We start from the raw sequence: 19,517 nt of genomic DNA, 5'->3' as shown, positions 1-19,517 counted from the left end.
TCATCTAGTCGTTGTAGTAAGTCACAAATTGACTGTTGTACGTCACAAATTCACTGTTGTAAGTCACGAATTCACTGCTGTACGTTGCAAATTGACTGTTGTACGTCACAAATTCACTGTTGTAAGTCACGAATTCACTGCTGTACGTTGCAAATTGACTGTTGTACGTCACAAATTCATTGTTGTAAGTAACGAATTCCCTGCTGTACGTTTCAAATTGACTGTTGTACGTCACAAATTCACTGTTGTAAGTCACGAATTCACTGCTGTACGTTGCAAATTGACTGTTGTACGTCACAAATTCATTGTTGTAAGTAACGAATTCCCTGCTGTACGTTGCAAATTGACTGTTGCACGTCACAAATTCACTGTTGTAAGTCACGAATTCCCTGCTGTACGTTGCAAATTGACTGTTGTAGGTCACAAATTCATTGTTGTAAGTAACGAATTCCCTGCTGTACGTTGCAAATTGACTGTTGCACGTCACAAATTCACTGCTGTAAGTCACGAATTCACTGTTGTACGTTGCAAATTGACTGTTGTACGTCACAAATTCATTGTTGTAAGTAACGAATTCCCTGCTGTACGTTGCAAATTGACTGTTGCACGTCACAAATTCACTGTTGTAAGTCACGAATTCACTGTTGTGCGTTGCAAATTCACTGTTGTAAGTCACGAATTCATTGAAGTAAGTCACGAATTCACTGTAGTATCACGTATTCAGTGTACTAAACCAGGTAGTAATAACATACTCAATTTAGTAACTCATATTCACTGTAGTAAGTTAACAGAGCAACTTGTGTATTCGCCATAGTAACCAAGTACTAAATGTATAACTCACGTATTCGCCGGTTAACAACGTACTCAATGTAGAAAATCAAGTATTCGCCGTTGTAACAACGTACTCAGTGTTGTATGTCGCGTATTTGCCATAGTAACAACACACTCAATGTACTAACTCGCGTATTCACTGTAGTAACAAAACACTCAATATAATAAATGACGTATTCTCTACACTAACTCACGGAGTAACCACATTTCAGTAAGGTTCCATTTCATTTACCTTTAAACTTTGTGTATTGTTACCGTGAAAGACTTCCTTGTTAAAAAGACGGCGTAGTTAACATTACAGGCCACGGATAAACATTTCGTCAGTCGCGTAATGGGGGCCAATAAAAAGTCAGTCTAAACAAACACAAGGCAAGGCGGTTGTATTGGACGGAATTATGGAACAGGAAGTAAGGTAAGTTACATTACAGACTTTTTTTTTATTAGTATCGTATTACACACACATAGACAATAACACATACAGACAATAACACACACACACACACACACACACACACAGACAATAACACACACACACAACCCACAACTAAGTACTAGTACACACAAATACCCACCCACAAATACAAAGACACACACACATAAACAAACAAACAAACACACACACACAATAACACACACACACAAACAAACAAACACACACACACACAATAACACACACACACACACACAGACAATAACACACAAACATACACACACAAACACACACACAAACACTCACACACACAAACACACACACATACATACACATACACACACACATACACAAACACAATCAAACAAACACACACGCACACACACACACAAACAAACATTCACAAACACACACAAACACAAACAAACACTCACACACACAAACAAACACACACACACAAACACACACACACACACACACACACACACACACATACACACACAAACACATACACACACAAACACACACACACAAACACACACACTCTCACTCACACACACACACACACACACACACACACAAACACTCAACCACATACACACAAACACAGACACTAACAAACACTCACACACACAAACAAACACAATAGGTGTGTACAAATCCACTATACTCACTTTTCTCTTAATATAATAACCACTGGCAGGCCCGTAGGATCCATATCTAGTGGGGGAAAGCTATTTTTTTTATCTTTATATAGTCTGAACGACAAAATATTCTTATATCAAAAGAAACGTACATTTGTGGGATGAGGGGGGGGGGGGGGGGGCACCGGCCTGACTGGGCAGGCACGGCGGAGCAGGGCTTTGAATCCAAAATATGATTGGTAGTAAAGCTTAAGGCAAAGATAAATTTTACTTGTAGAATGCAGGAAATTGCTTTGAAGACATCTAGTTTTAAAATTTTTATGGGGGAGCATACCTCCGAACGCCCTAGAAACTTTTCTTTGACCTCCCTCCCCCCCCCCCCCGCCAATGTTTACTTGCTTCCGCCGTGCCTGCTGCAGATATATGATGTGTGTGTCCATGACAGCATGCTTGAACCTCAGTTGAACAGTAAGCACAAACATAACAGGCACGGCGGAAACAAGTTGATATTGAAGGGGGGCTGACTAAGATTGCGGGCACAAAGCAGTTTCTAAATGGTTCAGGGGTATGCTCCCTCGTAAAATTTGGAAAGCTAGATGTCCTGAAATGCAATTTCCTGCATTCTACAAGCAAAATTCATCTCTGCCTTAAGAATTACTACCAATATTTTAGATTCAGAATTATTGAGAGGACTAGAGCCCCACTAGCACCACCCACCCACCCCGCGATCTGCCGTGCCTACATAAAAGTTACAGTGGATCGACAGGTTGTATTTCATGGCTCACGTTCAATTTAATAGGATGTGGGTTTTTTACAACACCCCTACCCCAGTTTAACATAAAACTGCAATACTTAGCTTTACAACTACCCCAAACATATTTCAAGCACAGGGGTAACCGACACAGTGAGACTGAATGCAAAGATTAAAAAAAATATTTTTACAACAATGTCACCTTTATCAACAATGAATGGACTGGCGGTATTAACTACAGTATCAATATTACGGTGCACTTCAAATTTGGATCCAATCAGATATTATTTAGTATAGTATTTGGTATAGTTAAAGATTGTTTTGTTTAACAACACCACTAGAGTATATTGATTTATTTTATCATCGGCTATTGCATATCAAACATTTGATAATTTTGACATATAGTCTGAGAGAGGAAACCCGCTACATTTTTCCATTAATAGCAAGGGATGTTTTATATGCATCATCACAGACAGGATAGTACATACCAATAGGTCCACCAGAGGAATTTATAACAGATCAGCCAAACATCAGGTGAGCACTTTACCCTAGTGCTACCAATTCTGAGATACGAAGGAAATGTTTTATTTAACGACGCACTCAACACATTTTATTTACGGTTATATGGCGTCGGACATATGATTAAGGACCACACAGATATTGAAAGGAAACCCGCTGTCGCCACTTCATGGGCTACTCTTTTCGATTAGCAGCAAGGGATCTTTTATATGCACCATCCCACAGACAGGATAGTACATACCACGGCCTTTGTTACACCAGTTGTGGAGCACTGGCTTGAACGAGAAATAGCCAAAAGGGTCCACCGACGGGGATCTATCCTAGACTGACCGCGCATCAAGCAAACACTTTACCACTGGGCTACATCTCGCCCCCCTGAGATACGAAACAACTTAAAACTGATGGCCTAAAACAGCATCCCAATTGACGATACCATGGTATTTGAACTCTCACACTTACTTACTTACTTAATCCTCTTCGTGTGCGGAGACACACATAAGGCCGATCTTTTTCGGCTTGAGAAGATCCACTGTTGGGGTATCAGCTCCCAGCCGGGTTTGGCTGCCATCCTTCATGATCCCAGTTCCCTGGGTTGCTCCACTCCTCGCACCATTGACGTTTTGTTCTTTGGCATTGGTTTCTGTAGCATGGGGATTTTTAACGTGGTGAGAGTGCTAACCTCACGCACAACCCTCCTTTCTCATGCGGGCTTGGGACCGGCCACGGCCACTCTCACAAGTAGTCAGTTATTACAACAGAATTGACGAAATTTGGTGATACCAGTATAATAAAATAACTAACAATAAAACCCAATGTAATTATCCAACAAGTTATTTTATTATTAGTTGTTGTTTTTTATTGCAATACCAATATGAGTAAGATTGTACAAGTTTTAGCATTGGAATGAAATAAAACAAATGATATAAGTAGAAAAATATACATAATACTTTAATTAAATTATTTAGCAATAAATATGTGAATAACATCAACCAAAATGTACATAATTACTAACGTCATTAAAAATATATATATGTAGAGTAAAACAGCAATATATTATATATACATAAATTTAAACTGATAATAAATATGGAATGTTAGTTTTTTTGACACTTTTTATTGTGAAAATGGGAACTTGTTATTTTAATTCAAAACCCACACACAATTCACAGATTCAAAGTAAATACTGGATAAACATGAAGACTTACAGTTAAAAACAAAATATTAAAAATAATTATTCTTTATATACATATTATTACTCATGTGGTTAAAGATATCTTGGTACATATCAAAGAACGCCAAGTGGGACTTAACACTTCGACTTCACACGATGACGTCATGGATTGGTGCATTCCAACCGTATAGGAACGTTAATCAAATGAGTTGAGTGATATAACTTAACATTGATTATGGGGACTAAATAGGATATTAAACTCGCTACCATTTCGTATCATGTTTATGTCCCTTTGAAATAATTTTCTGTCACTCGCTAAAGCTTGTGACAATTGAAAATTATTTCACTTGGGAAATAAACATGATACGAAATGGAAGCTCGTTTAATATCCTATAATTATGAGTCTTCTATACAATACAGCACAAGACCAAAACAGACATCATTACATATTACTTATATAGTTTTAGTATCGGACTATGATCCAGTGAGCTCCATGTCCCTTGTATGTTGCTTCACATGTTCTCACTGATCTAGTTAGTTCTAGTACTTTTTTTGCATTTCCGATCCACTATATCTACTTTATTGAGTTGTACGATTCATTTTTTGTGTATCTTTGTTCCACTATTCTTCGATTTATCTTTTGTGCTTCTTGTAGTTCAACTAGCAAGTTCCATGATTTGTTTTCTGTACTTCTTGTAGTTCCACTAGAAAATTCTACAATTTGTTTTCTGTACTTCATGTAGTTTCATTAGTGAGTTCTATGACTTGTTTTCTGTACTTCATGTAGTTCCATTAGCGAGTTCTATGATTTCTTTTGTGTACTTCTTGTAGTTCCATTAGCGAGTTCTATGGTTTTTCTGTACTTCTTGTAGTTCCATTAGACAGTTCTATACTTTGTTTTCTGTACTTCTTGTAGTTCCATTAGACAGTTCTATGACTTGTTTTCTGTACTTCTTGTAGTTCCATTAGACAGTTCTATGACTTGTTTTCTGTACTTCTTGTAGTTCCATTAGCGAGTTCTATGGTTTGTTTTCTGTACTTCTTGTAGTTCCATTAGACAGTTCTATGATTTGTTTTCTGTACTTCTTGTAGTTCCATTAGACAGTTCTACGATTTGTTTTCTGTACTTCTTGTAGTTCCATTAGACAGTTCTATGACTTGTTTTCTGTACTTCTTGTAGTTCCATTAGCGAGTTCTATACTTTGTTTTCTGTACTTCTTGTAGTTCCTTTAGCGAGTTCTGTGATTTGTTTTATGTACTTCTTGTAGTTCCATTAGAAAATTAGTTTTCTGTACTTCATGTAGTTGCATTTGCGAGTTCTACAATTTGTTTTCTGTACTTCATGTAGTTCCATTAGCGAGTTCTATGGTTTGTTTTCTGTACTTCATGTAGTTCCATTAGCGAGTTCTATGGTTTGTTTTCTGTACTTCATGTAGTTCCATTAGACAGTTCTATAATTTGTTTTCTGTACTTCTTGTAGTTCCATTAGACAGTTCTATGGTTTGTTTTCTGTACTTCATGTAGTTCCATTAGACAGTTCTATAATTTGTTTTCTGTACTTCTTGTAGTTCCATTAGACAGTTCTATGGTTTGTTTTCTGTACTTCTTGTAGTTCCATTAGACAGTTCTATAATTTGTTTTCTGTACTTCATGTAGTTCCATTAGCGAGTTCTGTGATTTATTTTCTGTATTTCTTGTAGTTAAATTAGACAGTTCTATAATTTGTTTTCTGTACTTCTTGTAGTTCCACTAGTGAGTTCTATGATTTGTTTTCTGTACTTTTTGTTGTTCCATTAGCGAGTTCTATGATTTGTCTTTTGTACTTTTTGTAGTTTCGCCATCCAAGCAGATCTCTGAGTTGAGCCTAAAATAGAAAAGAAACCAGCTGTCAGAAAACATTATCCAGGTGTAGTGTTTCGTGGAGGGTTCTTGGCAAAAACAGTTTACATTTTTGGCTACCTATTGTCTTTCAGAAAGAAAATAAATCATGACACAATAGTGTGATATATTTAAGGTTAGAAATTAGAAAGTATGCATGTGAAGATGTTATTGTGATGACAAATTATGGTTTGCTCCTGGGCATCAAAGATACTCTCTATGTCGCAGTGTCAGTGCCTATTATCTCAGTGTCAATGTCAATGTATGTATTCTCTGTGTCAGTGTTCTGTATTTTCTCAGTGACAGTGTCAGTGGTTGTATACTATCAGTGTCAGTGTCATATCTATATTTGCTCCAAAATCAGTATCAATATCTGTATTTGCTGTATCAGTGTTGATGTCTGCATTCAATGTCTGTATTTGCTCAGTGTTAACACCAATGACTGTATTTTTCAGTGTCAATACCAATGTCTGTATTATCTCAATGTCAATATTCTCTCAATGTCAATGTCTGTATTCTCTCAGTGTCATTGTCAATGCTTGTATTCTCTCAATGTAAGCGTCAATGTCTGTATTTGCTCAGGGTCAGTGTCAATGTCTGTATTTATTCAGTGTCAGTGTCTGTATTCTCTCACTGTCCATTTCAATGTCTGTATTTGCTCAGTCTCAGTGTCTGTATTTGTTCAGTGTCAATGTCAATGTCTGTATTTGTTCAGTGTCAGTGTCTGTATTTGTTCAGTGTCAGTGTCAATGTTTGTATTTGCTCAGTGTCGGTATTCTCAGAGCCCGTATCAATGTCTGTATTCTATGTGTCAGTGTCAATGTCTCTCAGTGTCAATGTCAATGTCTCTGTTCTACCAGTGTCAGTGTCAATGTCTATATTTGCTCAGTGTCAATGTATGCATTCTATGTGTTGGTGCCAATGTCTGTATTTGCTCAGTGTTGACATCAATGTCTGTATTCTCTCAGTGTCAGTGTCAAAGTCTGTATCTGCTCAGTGACAGTGTCAATGTTTGTATTAGCACAGTGTCAGTGTCAATGTCTGCATTGTATGTGTCAGTGTCAATGTCTGTATTTGTTCAGTGTTGGCATCAATGTCTGTATTTTCTAAGTGTCAGTGTCAGTATTTTTTTAGGGTCAGTGACAATGTCTATATTCTCTCAGTACTGGTGTCAGGTAAATGGCTGGACTGCCAATAGCTACCTGGAGGAGGTTGTCATCGGTTACAAGTTGTACTAACTGACAGGCTCGAAACAATAAATCTTTGCCAAGTTCTTCTTCACAAGACCTGAAAACAACACACACAGAAATGTCAATATTAACTGCATAATTCATCAGACCACATTTCTATTGCATCATCTCCCAGACAGGACAATACATACCACAGCATTTGTAATACCAGTTGTTGAGTATTGTCTGGAATGTGAAATAGACCAATGGGCCCACCAACAGGGATTGATCTTAAACAGACTGTGGCTTCACCACTGGGCTACATCATGCAAGCCACCCTCTGACTGGTTATGTACACATTTATATTTATTATGTGTTACAGTTTTGTCATAAATGCCATCTTCAAGAACCACCTTGCTTACAGCACATACACATGCATACAAGTACAGTGACGTTAACTGTCAAACAGTTTTTACATACTAACCAACAAGTAATGTTTTGTCACACTAACCAAAAACACTGTTTTGTCGCGCTAACCAACAAGCATTCTTTTGTCACACTAACCAACAAGCACTGTTTTGTCGTGCTAACCAACATTGTTTTAGCACTTACCAATATTGTTTTGTCACACTAACCAACAATGTTTTGTCACACTAACCAAGAAACATTGTTTTGTCACACTAACCAACAAGCACTGTTTTGTCACACTAACCAACAAGCACTGTTTTGTCACACTAACCTACAAGAACTGTTTTGTCACACTAACCAACAAGCACTGTTTTGTCACACTAACCAACAAGCACTGTTTTGTCACACTAACCAACAAGCACTGTTTTGTCACACTAACCAACAAGCACTGTTTTGTCACACTAACCAACAAGCACTTTTGTCACACTAACCAACAAGCACTGTTTTGTCACACTAACCAACAAGCACTGTTTTGTCACACTAACCTACAAGCAGTTTTGTCACACTAACCAACAAGCACTGTTTTGTCACACTAACCAACAAGCACTGTCTTCTCACACTAACCAACAAGCACTGTTTTGTCACACTAACCAACAAGCACTGTTTGATCACACTAACCAAGAAACATTGGTTTGTCACACTAACCAACAAGCACTGTCTTGTCACACTAACCAACAAGCACTGTCTTCTCACACTAACCTGCCATCGTTCTCCGTCTCTTTGAACTCGGCTGAGTCTTCTGTGTTCAATTCTTCCATGTCTGATTTCTTGAAGGTGACTTTTTGACTTCTTGTATAAAGCGTTACAGATTTCTTCTTTTTATCTTGCTCACCCTAGAAATACCAAAATAATCAAACTGATAGCATTTTGTTACGTTAAACTCTGGGTCATCTGATTATTTTGCCAAATTATCTTAGACTATTAAACTTCCAAATTTTACTGAAACCCAGTTTTTTTGTAACAAAATATCAATTATTACAGCATTAAATTATTTTACCAAACTAAAATAAAATTTGCCAAATGTTTTTAAAATTTGCAATTCATGGTCAACGCGGTAATCAGTAACACTGTGGTAAATTCGGTAGTAAAACTGATATGTGACAGCATTTTTTGTCATTATTGGTCATTTACTTTTAATCTGTTATTATCTGTACTAACTGCTATTGCAAAATGGCTTAAATTTCAGACGCTGTATGTTAAACTTTTATTGTAGACAATGTTAAACTGAACAATATGTTTCATATTTATCTGGGAGAATATATAGAGGCTATGTCGAGGTTTTTTTTTTCGAATATGACTTTTATGTCAACAAGCAATGTGTGAAAATATGGTTTTTACACATCACGAGTTGACATAAAAATCGTATTCGAAAAAACACCATGAAATGGTCTATTTATTATATACATCTTTCCTAAATTTTGACAATATTTTTTGCTTTTTGTTAATATCTTTCACTGATCCTATCGAAAACACATAATGCCATGATATATTTCTTCTGATGGAACTTTTCAAAAGAAATTTGTGTCATTGTTTCATCATTATTTAGCTTTATATTCAATTCGTGTTAGATATTTTATCATAATTGCAACTCATATCCCTTTTTTACAGGTACAATGGTTTAAATTACATTTTTTAATTTTTTAAATACGATCAGTTGCATTGGTAATCATCAAACTTCAACACTAAGAAACGACACAAAGGGAGATAATTAAATCATGAACTTTTACAAAAAAGTAAATATGATTTCTATATTTTCACTGTACTAAAATAGTAAAAATATGACTTTTCACTGAATATCACTTTTATGGTTTCTGTAGATCTATATATTTCATTGCTATGTATATAATAAAGTCAATTATTATCTCAACACATTAAACTGAAGAATAGATGTGTTCTTTTCCCGTTACTTAGAGTGTTTTTAACCACTGATTGTCTAAAAAAAATTCATTTGCAGGTCTTACCTCGTTTGGTTTTGAATTGGATTCAGTACTCTGCATACTATTGGTCTTAACTTCATTGTCAAAACTATTCCTTTCAGAAAATGCTGAAAAACATACAATCAACTGCTGTTACTAAGAAAGAACGTAAGAGAGGGCCTCGCACACTTAAGAAATTAGTTTTTGTAGTGATTACATTAATAATTTATAATAATCACTGATATATAGAGGATTCGTCACAAGTGTTTTTTAATATGTTACAATGTAAAATATCAATCGAGTTTACGTTAATTGGAGCCGAGACAAATACCAATTAACTAGACGAGGATGATATTTTACATATTAAAAAACACGAGTAGCAAATTCTATTTATCCTATAACACTTCTAAAATAACATTTTAATTAAATTTTTAGTAAATTACAGTACTAAAGTCGCCGCCATCAGTAATATGACATCATCACAATTAGCACAAATTAGTTTGACGTCATGCATTTTAACTAAATCTTTGAAAACGTTATGCTCAGGTACACGTCTTGTTGGCTTGTAAACAAATGATGATGATGATAACTAGTTTAACGTGCCCATATACCACTAGGGTTTCGAACACGCACATCCCGAGTCTGACCTCCGATAAGATTGGTGGCCTGACTCGGGATGGAGGGGGGGGGGGTTAGAGTTGAAAATGGGCAGAATTTTGAAAATAGCAATTAGTAAAAAAGTTAATAGAATAAATAAAATAAATAAAAAAAGTTACAAGCCAAAAATAAAAAAGCCAAAAATAAAAAGAATTGACTACTCGGCCGAATAATTATATAATTTGGAGCATTTTAGAAGGACAGTCCAAAATTAAATAAGAGGAAGAGAGGATCGGACTATTTAATAATATTTTTAAAAATAGTAATTTCGACATAAAATTTTGAACGCAGATCTAAAAGTTTAAAGTCCGATCGATATGTCCACGTGAGTGGCCTCGTTAAGGCCGTTTGGGTGCACAGCTTATAGGGACGAGATGGGTTGCACCCCGTCAAGAAAACCCCTAGATTGACAGTCGAAAGACGTTGAAGGTGTAGTGCTGTGCTGAAATACAGATCTTGAGAAGCCGGATCCGTCTGAACGAGAGAGAGTATCAGACTAGGGTATAGTCCAGTCGTCATGGGTTGGTATAGTGGTACGGACGGGCCCGACTCCGGAGGATACGAGATGGTATCACTATAAAGCAAGGTAAAGTCTAGAAAAAGAGTAGTAGGGGCCGACCCCGCTTCCTATTTCTTCTTAGAGTGGGGTGGTCAATCTTCCAGTGCTGCTAGGACAGGTAGAGACTAAATGCGAACAACCGTGGCGTTCTGCAGAATGGCCGTCATACGAGTCACGAAAAAAACAAGTCGACAGTCAGACGGAGAAATGACGTGGAGGCAAGGAATCTCACTAAAAAAGAATCCAACCTGGTGGTGCAGGTTGTCAAAACGAGAAGCGTTCCAGCGTTCAACCAATTCCAATGGCCGCATACATCCCAGTAGAAAACAAATGACCCATCCACAGCAACAAATTACCTAGAGACCTTGCAAATTTGCATACCATTATTAACCGGGTTAATAAAGAAAATTATCACATGGGTTTATGACATGGATATCATGGGTAAGTTATAGGATAAATTAGTACTTTGTAATAACAAACAGATTACCATTATCTCTGAAAATAAATTGATTAAATTACCGTTATTTGTAACAATAAACTGATTAAACTACAGTAACAGTAACTGTTATTTGTAACAATAAACTGCTTATATTAGTTGTTTATAATAATTAATAGATTAAATTAGTTATTTGTTATAATTACGTGATTAAATTAGCAATATACAATTTGATAAACTGATTAAATTACAGGTTTTTGTAATAAAAAAAAATATTTTAAAAATTACTTTAAAAAATTACTTACAGTAAATTAAAAATTAATTGTAATACCTCTTAGAAAGTTCTTCTTTTTCCTTCGCCCTCTCCTCTCACTCCCCTAGAAATGGTGAAAGTATGGTCTCGTATTTTTGTACATGAACATGAATCCAGAATATACATGTACACGTATCTCAATTTATACTGCATCTATTTTCAGTTTCTTGTAAACTATATTATTACCACAGGCGCATAGGCTGGGAGGGGTTCGGTGGGTTCGGACGAACCCCCCCGCTGAAGCAAATGGTCCGCTTTCAGAACTAAAACATACAGGTTTATACATATGGAGTTTCTGGTGGTGCACAAACAAAATAGAAAAGGACCACTTGGTTCATATTTGAATCCCCCCCCCCCCAAATCCAGCTCACGCTACGCCCCTGTACCATAGGTGTCTGTTATATCTGATGTGTGTTTTACATTTCTGCTTTAACATAAGAGCTTTTATTAACATGATGTGCAAACATATTAATTTTCTACATTTTATTTTAATGACATAGTTAGCATTTTTAAAGACACTTGTTGTTTTTAAATAATTGTATCAATAAAATTCCATGGAAATGCAGACCATATCTGGTACATTTTTAATGAGAATTTTTTAACATTTGTGTATTGTATAAATAGATTCCATGAAAATACAGACCATATTCGATATATTTTTAAAGATCTCGTTTTTAAGAAAATAATTACATGTGTAAATAATGATGCCATGTTAATACAGACCATATTTGAAACATGTTTTAATGACCTGTTATTTTATAATTAATTGTGTAAATAATAAGATTCCATGAACATACAGACTATATTTCAGATTCTGATACATGTTTAAAAGACCTGTTGTTTTTAAATAAATGTGTAAATAAAATGATTCTATGAAAATATAGACTATATCTGCTACATGTTTTAAAGACCTCTTCTTTTTAAATAAGTATGTAAATAGTAAGATTCCATGGAAATACAGACCATATATGATATATGTTTTAAAGACTTGGGACCCATTATACAAAGCGATCTTAGTACTAAGTGCATATGGTAAAATGGGGCCCTTTTGTTTTTTTAAATAACAAAATTCCAAGAAAATACAGACCATATCTGGTACAGACATCTGATGCTGTAGTGGAGACTTGTTTTCAAACTCCTCATCAGGAAACTGTGTCTGGTTGTCATGGTTGCAGGTGATCCTGTTCTCCATCGCCCACCTGATAACACTGCTGACATGCGACTGGACGGAAGTCGACGCTACATCACGAGAGTCGTGGTTGTCTATGTCCTGTCTGAGACTCAGATCGTTCCCCACAACATCACAGCCACAGCTCTCAGAGTCTCGACTCAGACTCTGAACACGACTTGCAAGTCTGGAGTCCTCAACACAGCTGGCACACAACGATGACAGACTTTTACAGCCACACTTGGAGAGATCTGTCACACAGGACGACTTCACGTCACCACTCTCTGTCACACAATATCCTTGACTAGTATCATCACCTTCACCACATTTCACATCAGGTCTTTCATTAGTATCACAGTTTCCTCCACCTATTACATCATATCTTTGATTAGTACCAGTGCGTTCACCACATTTCACACAACTTCCTAACTTCACATTAATGCTACCATCAGATCTTAGACCATTTCCGTGACTAGTATCAACTTCTTCCCTCTTGTTCCTATCCGTCTTGTGACTCACACCAAAGTTGCGTGACAGGACGGTCTCGTTATCTCTAGACAACAAGTTTGGTATGGACTTGACGGTTTTAGACAGTCCAGCTTTAGAGTCTGCGAACGTCTTGTGCTCCAGCCCGCTGTGTAACCCGACAGACACGTTCACTCGGAAATATGCCAGCAGCGCATTGATCACTTCTCGACGATCCAGAGATGAGCCATCTCTTCTCGATGTGTCACCCGTACTGACATTATCACCGACGTCAACAACATCAGAGGAGAGTCTGCGACGTTGTCGTGGTGGAATCTTCTTCAGAGCAGCCTTTTTCATGTAGCCCTAAAGTATAAACATCCTTGTGAAAAGGTAGTAGTAAAACCTGATAATATGTCCCAATAGCTGGAAGCCTCTATTCCATCTTTATTAATTCTAAATACATATTTGTATTTAATTATAATACATACACCTTTCCTTCTTGATATAAAATGCTCTCAAAATAGAGATAATGTAACTAATCCACATAGTTTGTAATGTAACTAACCCACACTGTAACTCTGTAACTAACCTGTACAGTTTGTTTTTCACCACAGTAATGCAGATGTAACTAACCCACTACATAGTGTGTATTACATCTCAGTAACTAACCTGTACAGTTTGTTTTATACCACAGTAACACAGATGTAACTAACCCACACTATATGTAATGTAACTAACCCATAGCATGTGTATTACATCTCAGTAACTAACCTGTACAGTTTGTTTTATCTCGGCAGCGTGAGGCCTCTGTTCTGGGTTGCCTGCCATCATGGACTGGGCGAGACTAGCGAGAGATTCACTGTAGATACTGGGAATTCTGGGTAGCTGACAGACAGACAGAAAAAAAACCGTAAAGATAACAAAAACAATACACTGGTCAAAACAGTCAAATGAACAAAACATATGTATTACTATTTACACTTTTTTTTTTCATCTTTCCACTTTTTACAAATCTTCATGGACTTAAATGTCTTCTATTCTACACTCATATAATTCATGCACACCAGACCAAGCAATAATATTTTCTGTAAAATATATCATAATACATACAGTGTATCATGTCATATATAATTTATGTAACAAAGAAGTAACAGTGATTGTTACAGCATACCACATGGTGTAATACACAACACTGGACATCTCACCTCACTGTGTAATAGCTTGTGTAATACACAACACTCGACACCTCACCTCACTGTCTAATATCTTGTGTAATACACAACACTGGACATCTCACCTCACCGTGTAATATCTTGTAAAACACAACACTCGACATCTCACTGTGTAATATCTTGTGTAATACACAATACTGGACATCTCAACTCACTGTGTAATATCCTGTTTAATACACATTTGGTATCTTACCTCACCATTTAAAATCATTTGGATCAAATTTTTCTGGGATGGTGTCTCAAAAGCAAACTGCAAGGTCATCATTTCATAAACACAACACCCAAAACTCCACACATCAGCCTGAAAATAGAAATCACAAAACTGACCATACACAATCCATTTTAAATATTTCAAGTGTGAAAAGGTCTCAGTGCTTAAACTTTCTAAAATACTGATGCACGTTACATAACAAGACATAACAGATTTAATACACTTAAATGCACAAGAGCAGGAATTTTTGCAGTGGGTTCTAGAGTGTGATGAGCAAAGTTTATTGTGTGTGTGTGTGTGTGTGTGTCTAGTCATGATCCATCAAAAAATATTCTGAAAAAACCCCCCCAAAAATTGCTTAAGGAGGAAGTTTCAACTTGTAAATCTCTCCCCTTTGCACATGCACCTGCTTTAAACGTATCTTAAACAGTCTTTTTATGTATAACTATATGACTGGAAACTAGATTACCTTATAAATGTTACAGTATGACTGAAAACCAGATTAGTTAAAAAAATATTTAGTTTATTTCCCCAGAAATATGTTATGAGAAAATCAGATAACCTCAGCTATATGACTGAAAAACAGATTAGTATTTAGCTGTATGACTGAATACCAAATTATGTCATAACAAAATGAGTGAAGTACAGACTACCTCATACGTTTAGTTATACGACTAAAACCCCAATTACCATACAGCTCTATGACTGAAAACCGGATTACCGTATAGCTGTTTGAGTTAAAACCAGATTACCTTATAGCTGTATGACTGAAAACCAGATTACCAAATAGCTATAATACTGAAAACCAGATTACCTTATAGCTGTTTGACTTAAAGCAGATTACCGTATAGCTGTACGACGTAAAACCAGATTACCGTATAGCTGTTTGACTTAAACCAGATTACCATATGGCTGTTTGACTTAAAACCAGATTACCATATGGCTGTTTGACTTAAAACCAGATTACCATATGGTTGTTTGACTTAAAACCAGATTACCGTATAGCTGTTTGACTTAAAACCAGATTACCATATAGCTGTTTGACTTAAAACCAGATTACCTTATAGCTGTTTGACTTAAAACCAGATTACCGTATAGCCGTTTGACTTAAAACCAGATTACCGTATAGCCGTTTGACTTAAAACCAGATTACCGTATAGCTGTTTGACTTAAAACCAGATTACCGTATAGCTGTTTGACTTAAAACCAGATTACCTTATAGCTGTTTGACTTAAACCAGATTACCATATAGCTGTTTGACTTAAAACCAGATTACCGTATAGCTGTTTGACTTCAAACCAGATTACCTTATAGCTGTATGACTGGAACTTGAACATTTCAGGACACATGTACATAGGTGTTCCAAGGAAAGTGTTTGCTTCTGCCAACGTGAAGTCTAGCTGCCTAAAAAGATACACACCCATTAGAAGTACTATACGCATTAGGTTTTAATAAAGTAAATAATTTATCACTGACCACTGACCTATTCTTCTATAGTAATCTTCTTCATTATTTGCTGAAAAGTTACAAATCCCCTTGGCTGAGGTTGATTTATCTATCATGCAATCAGACATGAGGGTGGCAGTTACTGGGTTTGCAGCCCGGTATCGGCTTCCACCGAGAGCGAGTTTTAACAACTCAATGGGTAGATGTAAGACTTCTACACCGACTTCTCTCTCACTAACGACTAACCCACTGTCTTGGACAGACAGCCCAGATAGCTGAGGTGTGTGCCCAGGACAGTGTACTTGAACATTAATTGGATTATAAGCAGGAGAAATAAGTATGAATGAATGAATGAATGAACTTACTTGGCAATGCCCAAGTCTCCAATCTGAACAGTGAGGTTGTCTTGTAGGAAAATGTTCTTTGTTTTTATATCACGGTGTAAGATCTTCGATTTGTGAAGATACTGAAAACAAAACAACAAATTAAACATCTACAATTTACATGAACTTTGCATGGCTAAGGCAGAGTAATACAGATTGCATGAGTTGAAACAACACTGTATGTTTTTCTTCAAAACATGCTTTTACCATAAGTCATTTTTAAAAATGTTTTAAACAGCAATCATTTGCAAAAATAAACAATTATGTTGTCTCATTTATGGCTATGTTGCCAAAATTTTATTACAGTCCAAATTTTATAACTCAAACTTCCATATCTAAAAAACCTTCCATTGCTCAGACTAATATGAGAGTTCCAGAAACTCAAACTCCCTAAACCTCGAACTACTTTTATACTGTCCCCTTCTATTTCAGTTACATTCCACAATGTTGATATCAAGTAGTAGGATGACTGTGTATCTGATGGAATAAAAGTTCTTTCAGGACAAATTAAATGTAGATATTTTCAGTTGTTGAGCCATATAGTATCTAGATAAACTACCATGTGACCCAGCTGTTATGTGACGAAGCTTGGTTCACTTATCAAGACAGTATGCCACATTGCATTTGTACTGGTACCCAATATGTTTGGCTGGATATATTTGAGCTCAAAATACTTGGTTTAAAATACTAATTGAATAACATCCCATTACAGGGCTGTAGCTGGGGGAGGGGGCATTTTTTTTTTTAATTCGGTAAAAATAATAGAAAATGAAAGAAAATCCTCCTGTTAACCGTTTGAAGAGTTTTAGGTATGTGCAGAATTCATCTGCCCCACCCCCCTTCCAAAAAACAATTCCTAGTTACGGCCCGGCATTGATATAGATTCCTGCATTTTTCAAGATTCTCTGTTCAGTGGTGACAATACTAGAACTACAAAGTAGGATAAAATATAAATAAAAATAAATATCTAATATCATGGACAGCGCATCCTTTCTTATCCAGCCCTTGAAGTTCCCTACACCAATCAGCAATGCCGCTTCAAAATGCTGTTACAAAATTGATCTGCAATGTCATATTTATTATTATTGGATATTTACTTTATTTCATTTATCTGTGCTAAATTTGCCATTGCAAAATGATCTGAATTTCAAAGGCAGCCTATCCCAAAACTATAATACAATTAGTAGATTATTCAATGTGGTTTAGTAGTTATTACGTCTCGGAGAAACATTTAAGAGTAACAAACCTCTAACCCACTACTGATCTCCAGTAGCCATTTGAAGATTTGCTGCTCTTCGACTGGTTCCACTAGAGAAGATGATTTGCGGTTCTTTAAGTAACAGTACATGTCCCCACCCGGACAGAACTCGGTGACGAGCAGGAGGAGAGAGTCAAACTGGAAAGCATCGTAGCATGAGACGATGTGACTGTGATGCAGACGCAACATCAACTTAGCTTCACCGACGGACTTCACTCTGTCATCCTCACTAAACCGGTCCTGATCTATAATCTTCAGGGCATATTGCTGAAACACAATGAAAATATGTATGTACAGAAGGATGGAGACAAAACCTATAGTCTGCTCCATTAGAATGGATAGAGGACAAATAAAGATAGAAATCTGGCTTGTGCCCCCTCCACAACCCTCGTCTGCTACCGACCCTGGTTGGGCTGCTTATGCTCTATTGCACACGCCAGTACATGCGACCGCCTTTCCCATTCCAACCACAAACCTTTTCCTGTCCTGGATGGAGCAGCCGCCAAAAGTTGACACCTGCACCCATGACAGGTGTGTGCTACAACAGCTTGCTCCGAATATGCATGTTAAAACCTATCATCCTACGACCTGACCTGACCCCTCCACAAGATTGTCCCTCTCCCCCACCCCTCCACTCCACATATCTTCCTACAGGCATGAATATGTATGGCATACTGCAGCATATAACATAATGCGATACCTTTTACATGGGTACTATGGGCACAGAACATTATGAGATATCTGTTAGGAACATTTAGAAAGCTTACAAGTGGTGGACGTTGATTGCCTTTGCTTTTCACAAGAAAAACATTAGCAAAACTTCCTTGTCCAAGTTTTTTCTCCACTGCTATGTGTTGCATGTTTTATAAAAATTAAATTTTGAACATTTCGTCTCATATGTTACAGTGTCGTTTCGATATACTGCTGTTAACTGTTAATTTCCTTCCTGACACGGCTTCACGTGTTTGTGTTTGTAGACATGGTTTTTGTTTACATCCAGGAATTTCTTTCCAATGGAGTCAGAGTGGTTTCCCTTTAATTTGGTTTCGTATAAAACGCGGATTCGTGGACAGTGGAAAATGTTTTCTTTTTGATATAGGCCCCTATTTACTATTCACAGGCTAGACTATAAAGAGAAAAGCCATTATAAAATAATAAGTGATCAAACAATGTAATCACAGGCTAAAACTATCATTTTATCATTAGACCTATTATTTTGAATTTTGATTAAATTTGAAACCAGTCAACAACTTCATCATGTCACGTTTATAAAGTTACTTGTGTCTATAGAAAAGTTTGTTTTGTTTAAAACACCACTAGAGCACATTGATTTATTAATAATCGGCTGTTGGATGTTATGTCAAACATTTAGTAATTTTGACATATAGTCTTAGAGAGGAAACCCGCTACATTGTTCCATTAGTAGCAAGGGATCTGTTATAAGCACCTAGTCCGAAGAGACGTAGAATGTCTTCTACGTCCGAACCTTGTTACATACCCTATATGTAGCTAGTATTCAAAACTTGTGGCACCATGTTTCAAACGTTTCTAAACCGAAATAGTGCAACAAATGGACACACAAACCAAAAATGTATAACCGACCGTACTA

The 19,517-nt window shown here is 36.5% G+C and overlaps 2 protein-coding genes across 2 annotated transcripts; both read right to left on the bottom strand.

Annotated features, from left to right (window-relative positions):
• Positions 1 to 4: 4 nt before the first annotated feature.
• Positions 5 to 3,743, bottom strand: LOC121368530 (polygalacturonase 1 beta-like protein 2). The gene is made up of 2 exons (XM_041493267.1): positions 3,643 to 3,743; positions 5 to 662 (listed from the first exon to the last, which is right to left on the bottom strand). Exons 1-2 carry the CDS (start codon positions 3,741 to 3,743, stop codon positions 5 to 7), a joined length of 759 nt encoding a protein of 252 aa, XP_041349201.1.
• A 251-nt stretch (positions 3,744 to 3,994) lies between these two features.
• Positions 3,995 to 18,903, bottom strand: LOC121367640 (serine/threonine-protein kinase 10-like). The gene is made up of 12 exons (XM_041491931.1): positions 18,676 to 18,903; positions 17,897 to 18,175; positions 16,633 to 16,733; positions 16,129 to 16,225; positions 14,804 to 14,911; positions 14,150 to 14,263; positions 12,830 to 13,741; positions 11,761 to 11,806; positions 9,823 to 9,905; positions 8,561 to 8,694; positions 7,427 to 7,511; positions 3,995 to 6,210 (listed from the first exon to the last, which is right to left on the bottom strand). The coding sequence occupies exons 1-12, from the start codon at positions 18,766 to 18,768 to the stop codon at positions 6,106 to 6,108; spliced, it is 2,157 nt and encodes a 718-aa protein (XP_041347865.1). The 5' UTR covers positions 18,769 to 18,903; the 3' UTR covers positions 3,995 to 6,105.
• Positions 18,904 to 19,517: the final 614 nt, after the last annotated feature.

The sequence above is a fragment of the Gigantopelta aegis genome, chromosome 3 (assembly GCF_016097555.1).
Source record: "Gigantopelta aegis isolate Gae_Host chromosome 3, Gae_host_genome, whole genome shotgun sequence".
In the NCBI taxonomy this organism is placed as follows: Eukaryota; Metazoa; Mollusca; class Gastropoda; order Neomphalida; family Peltospiridae; genus Gigantopelta; species Gigantopelta aegis.
Note: the sequence above shows the minus strand (reverse complement) of the source record. Positions and strands in the feature narration are given on the sequence as shown.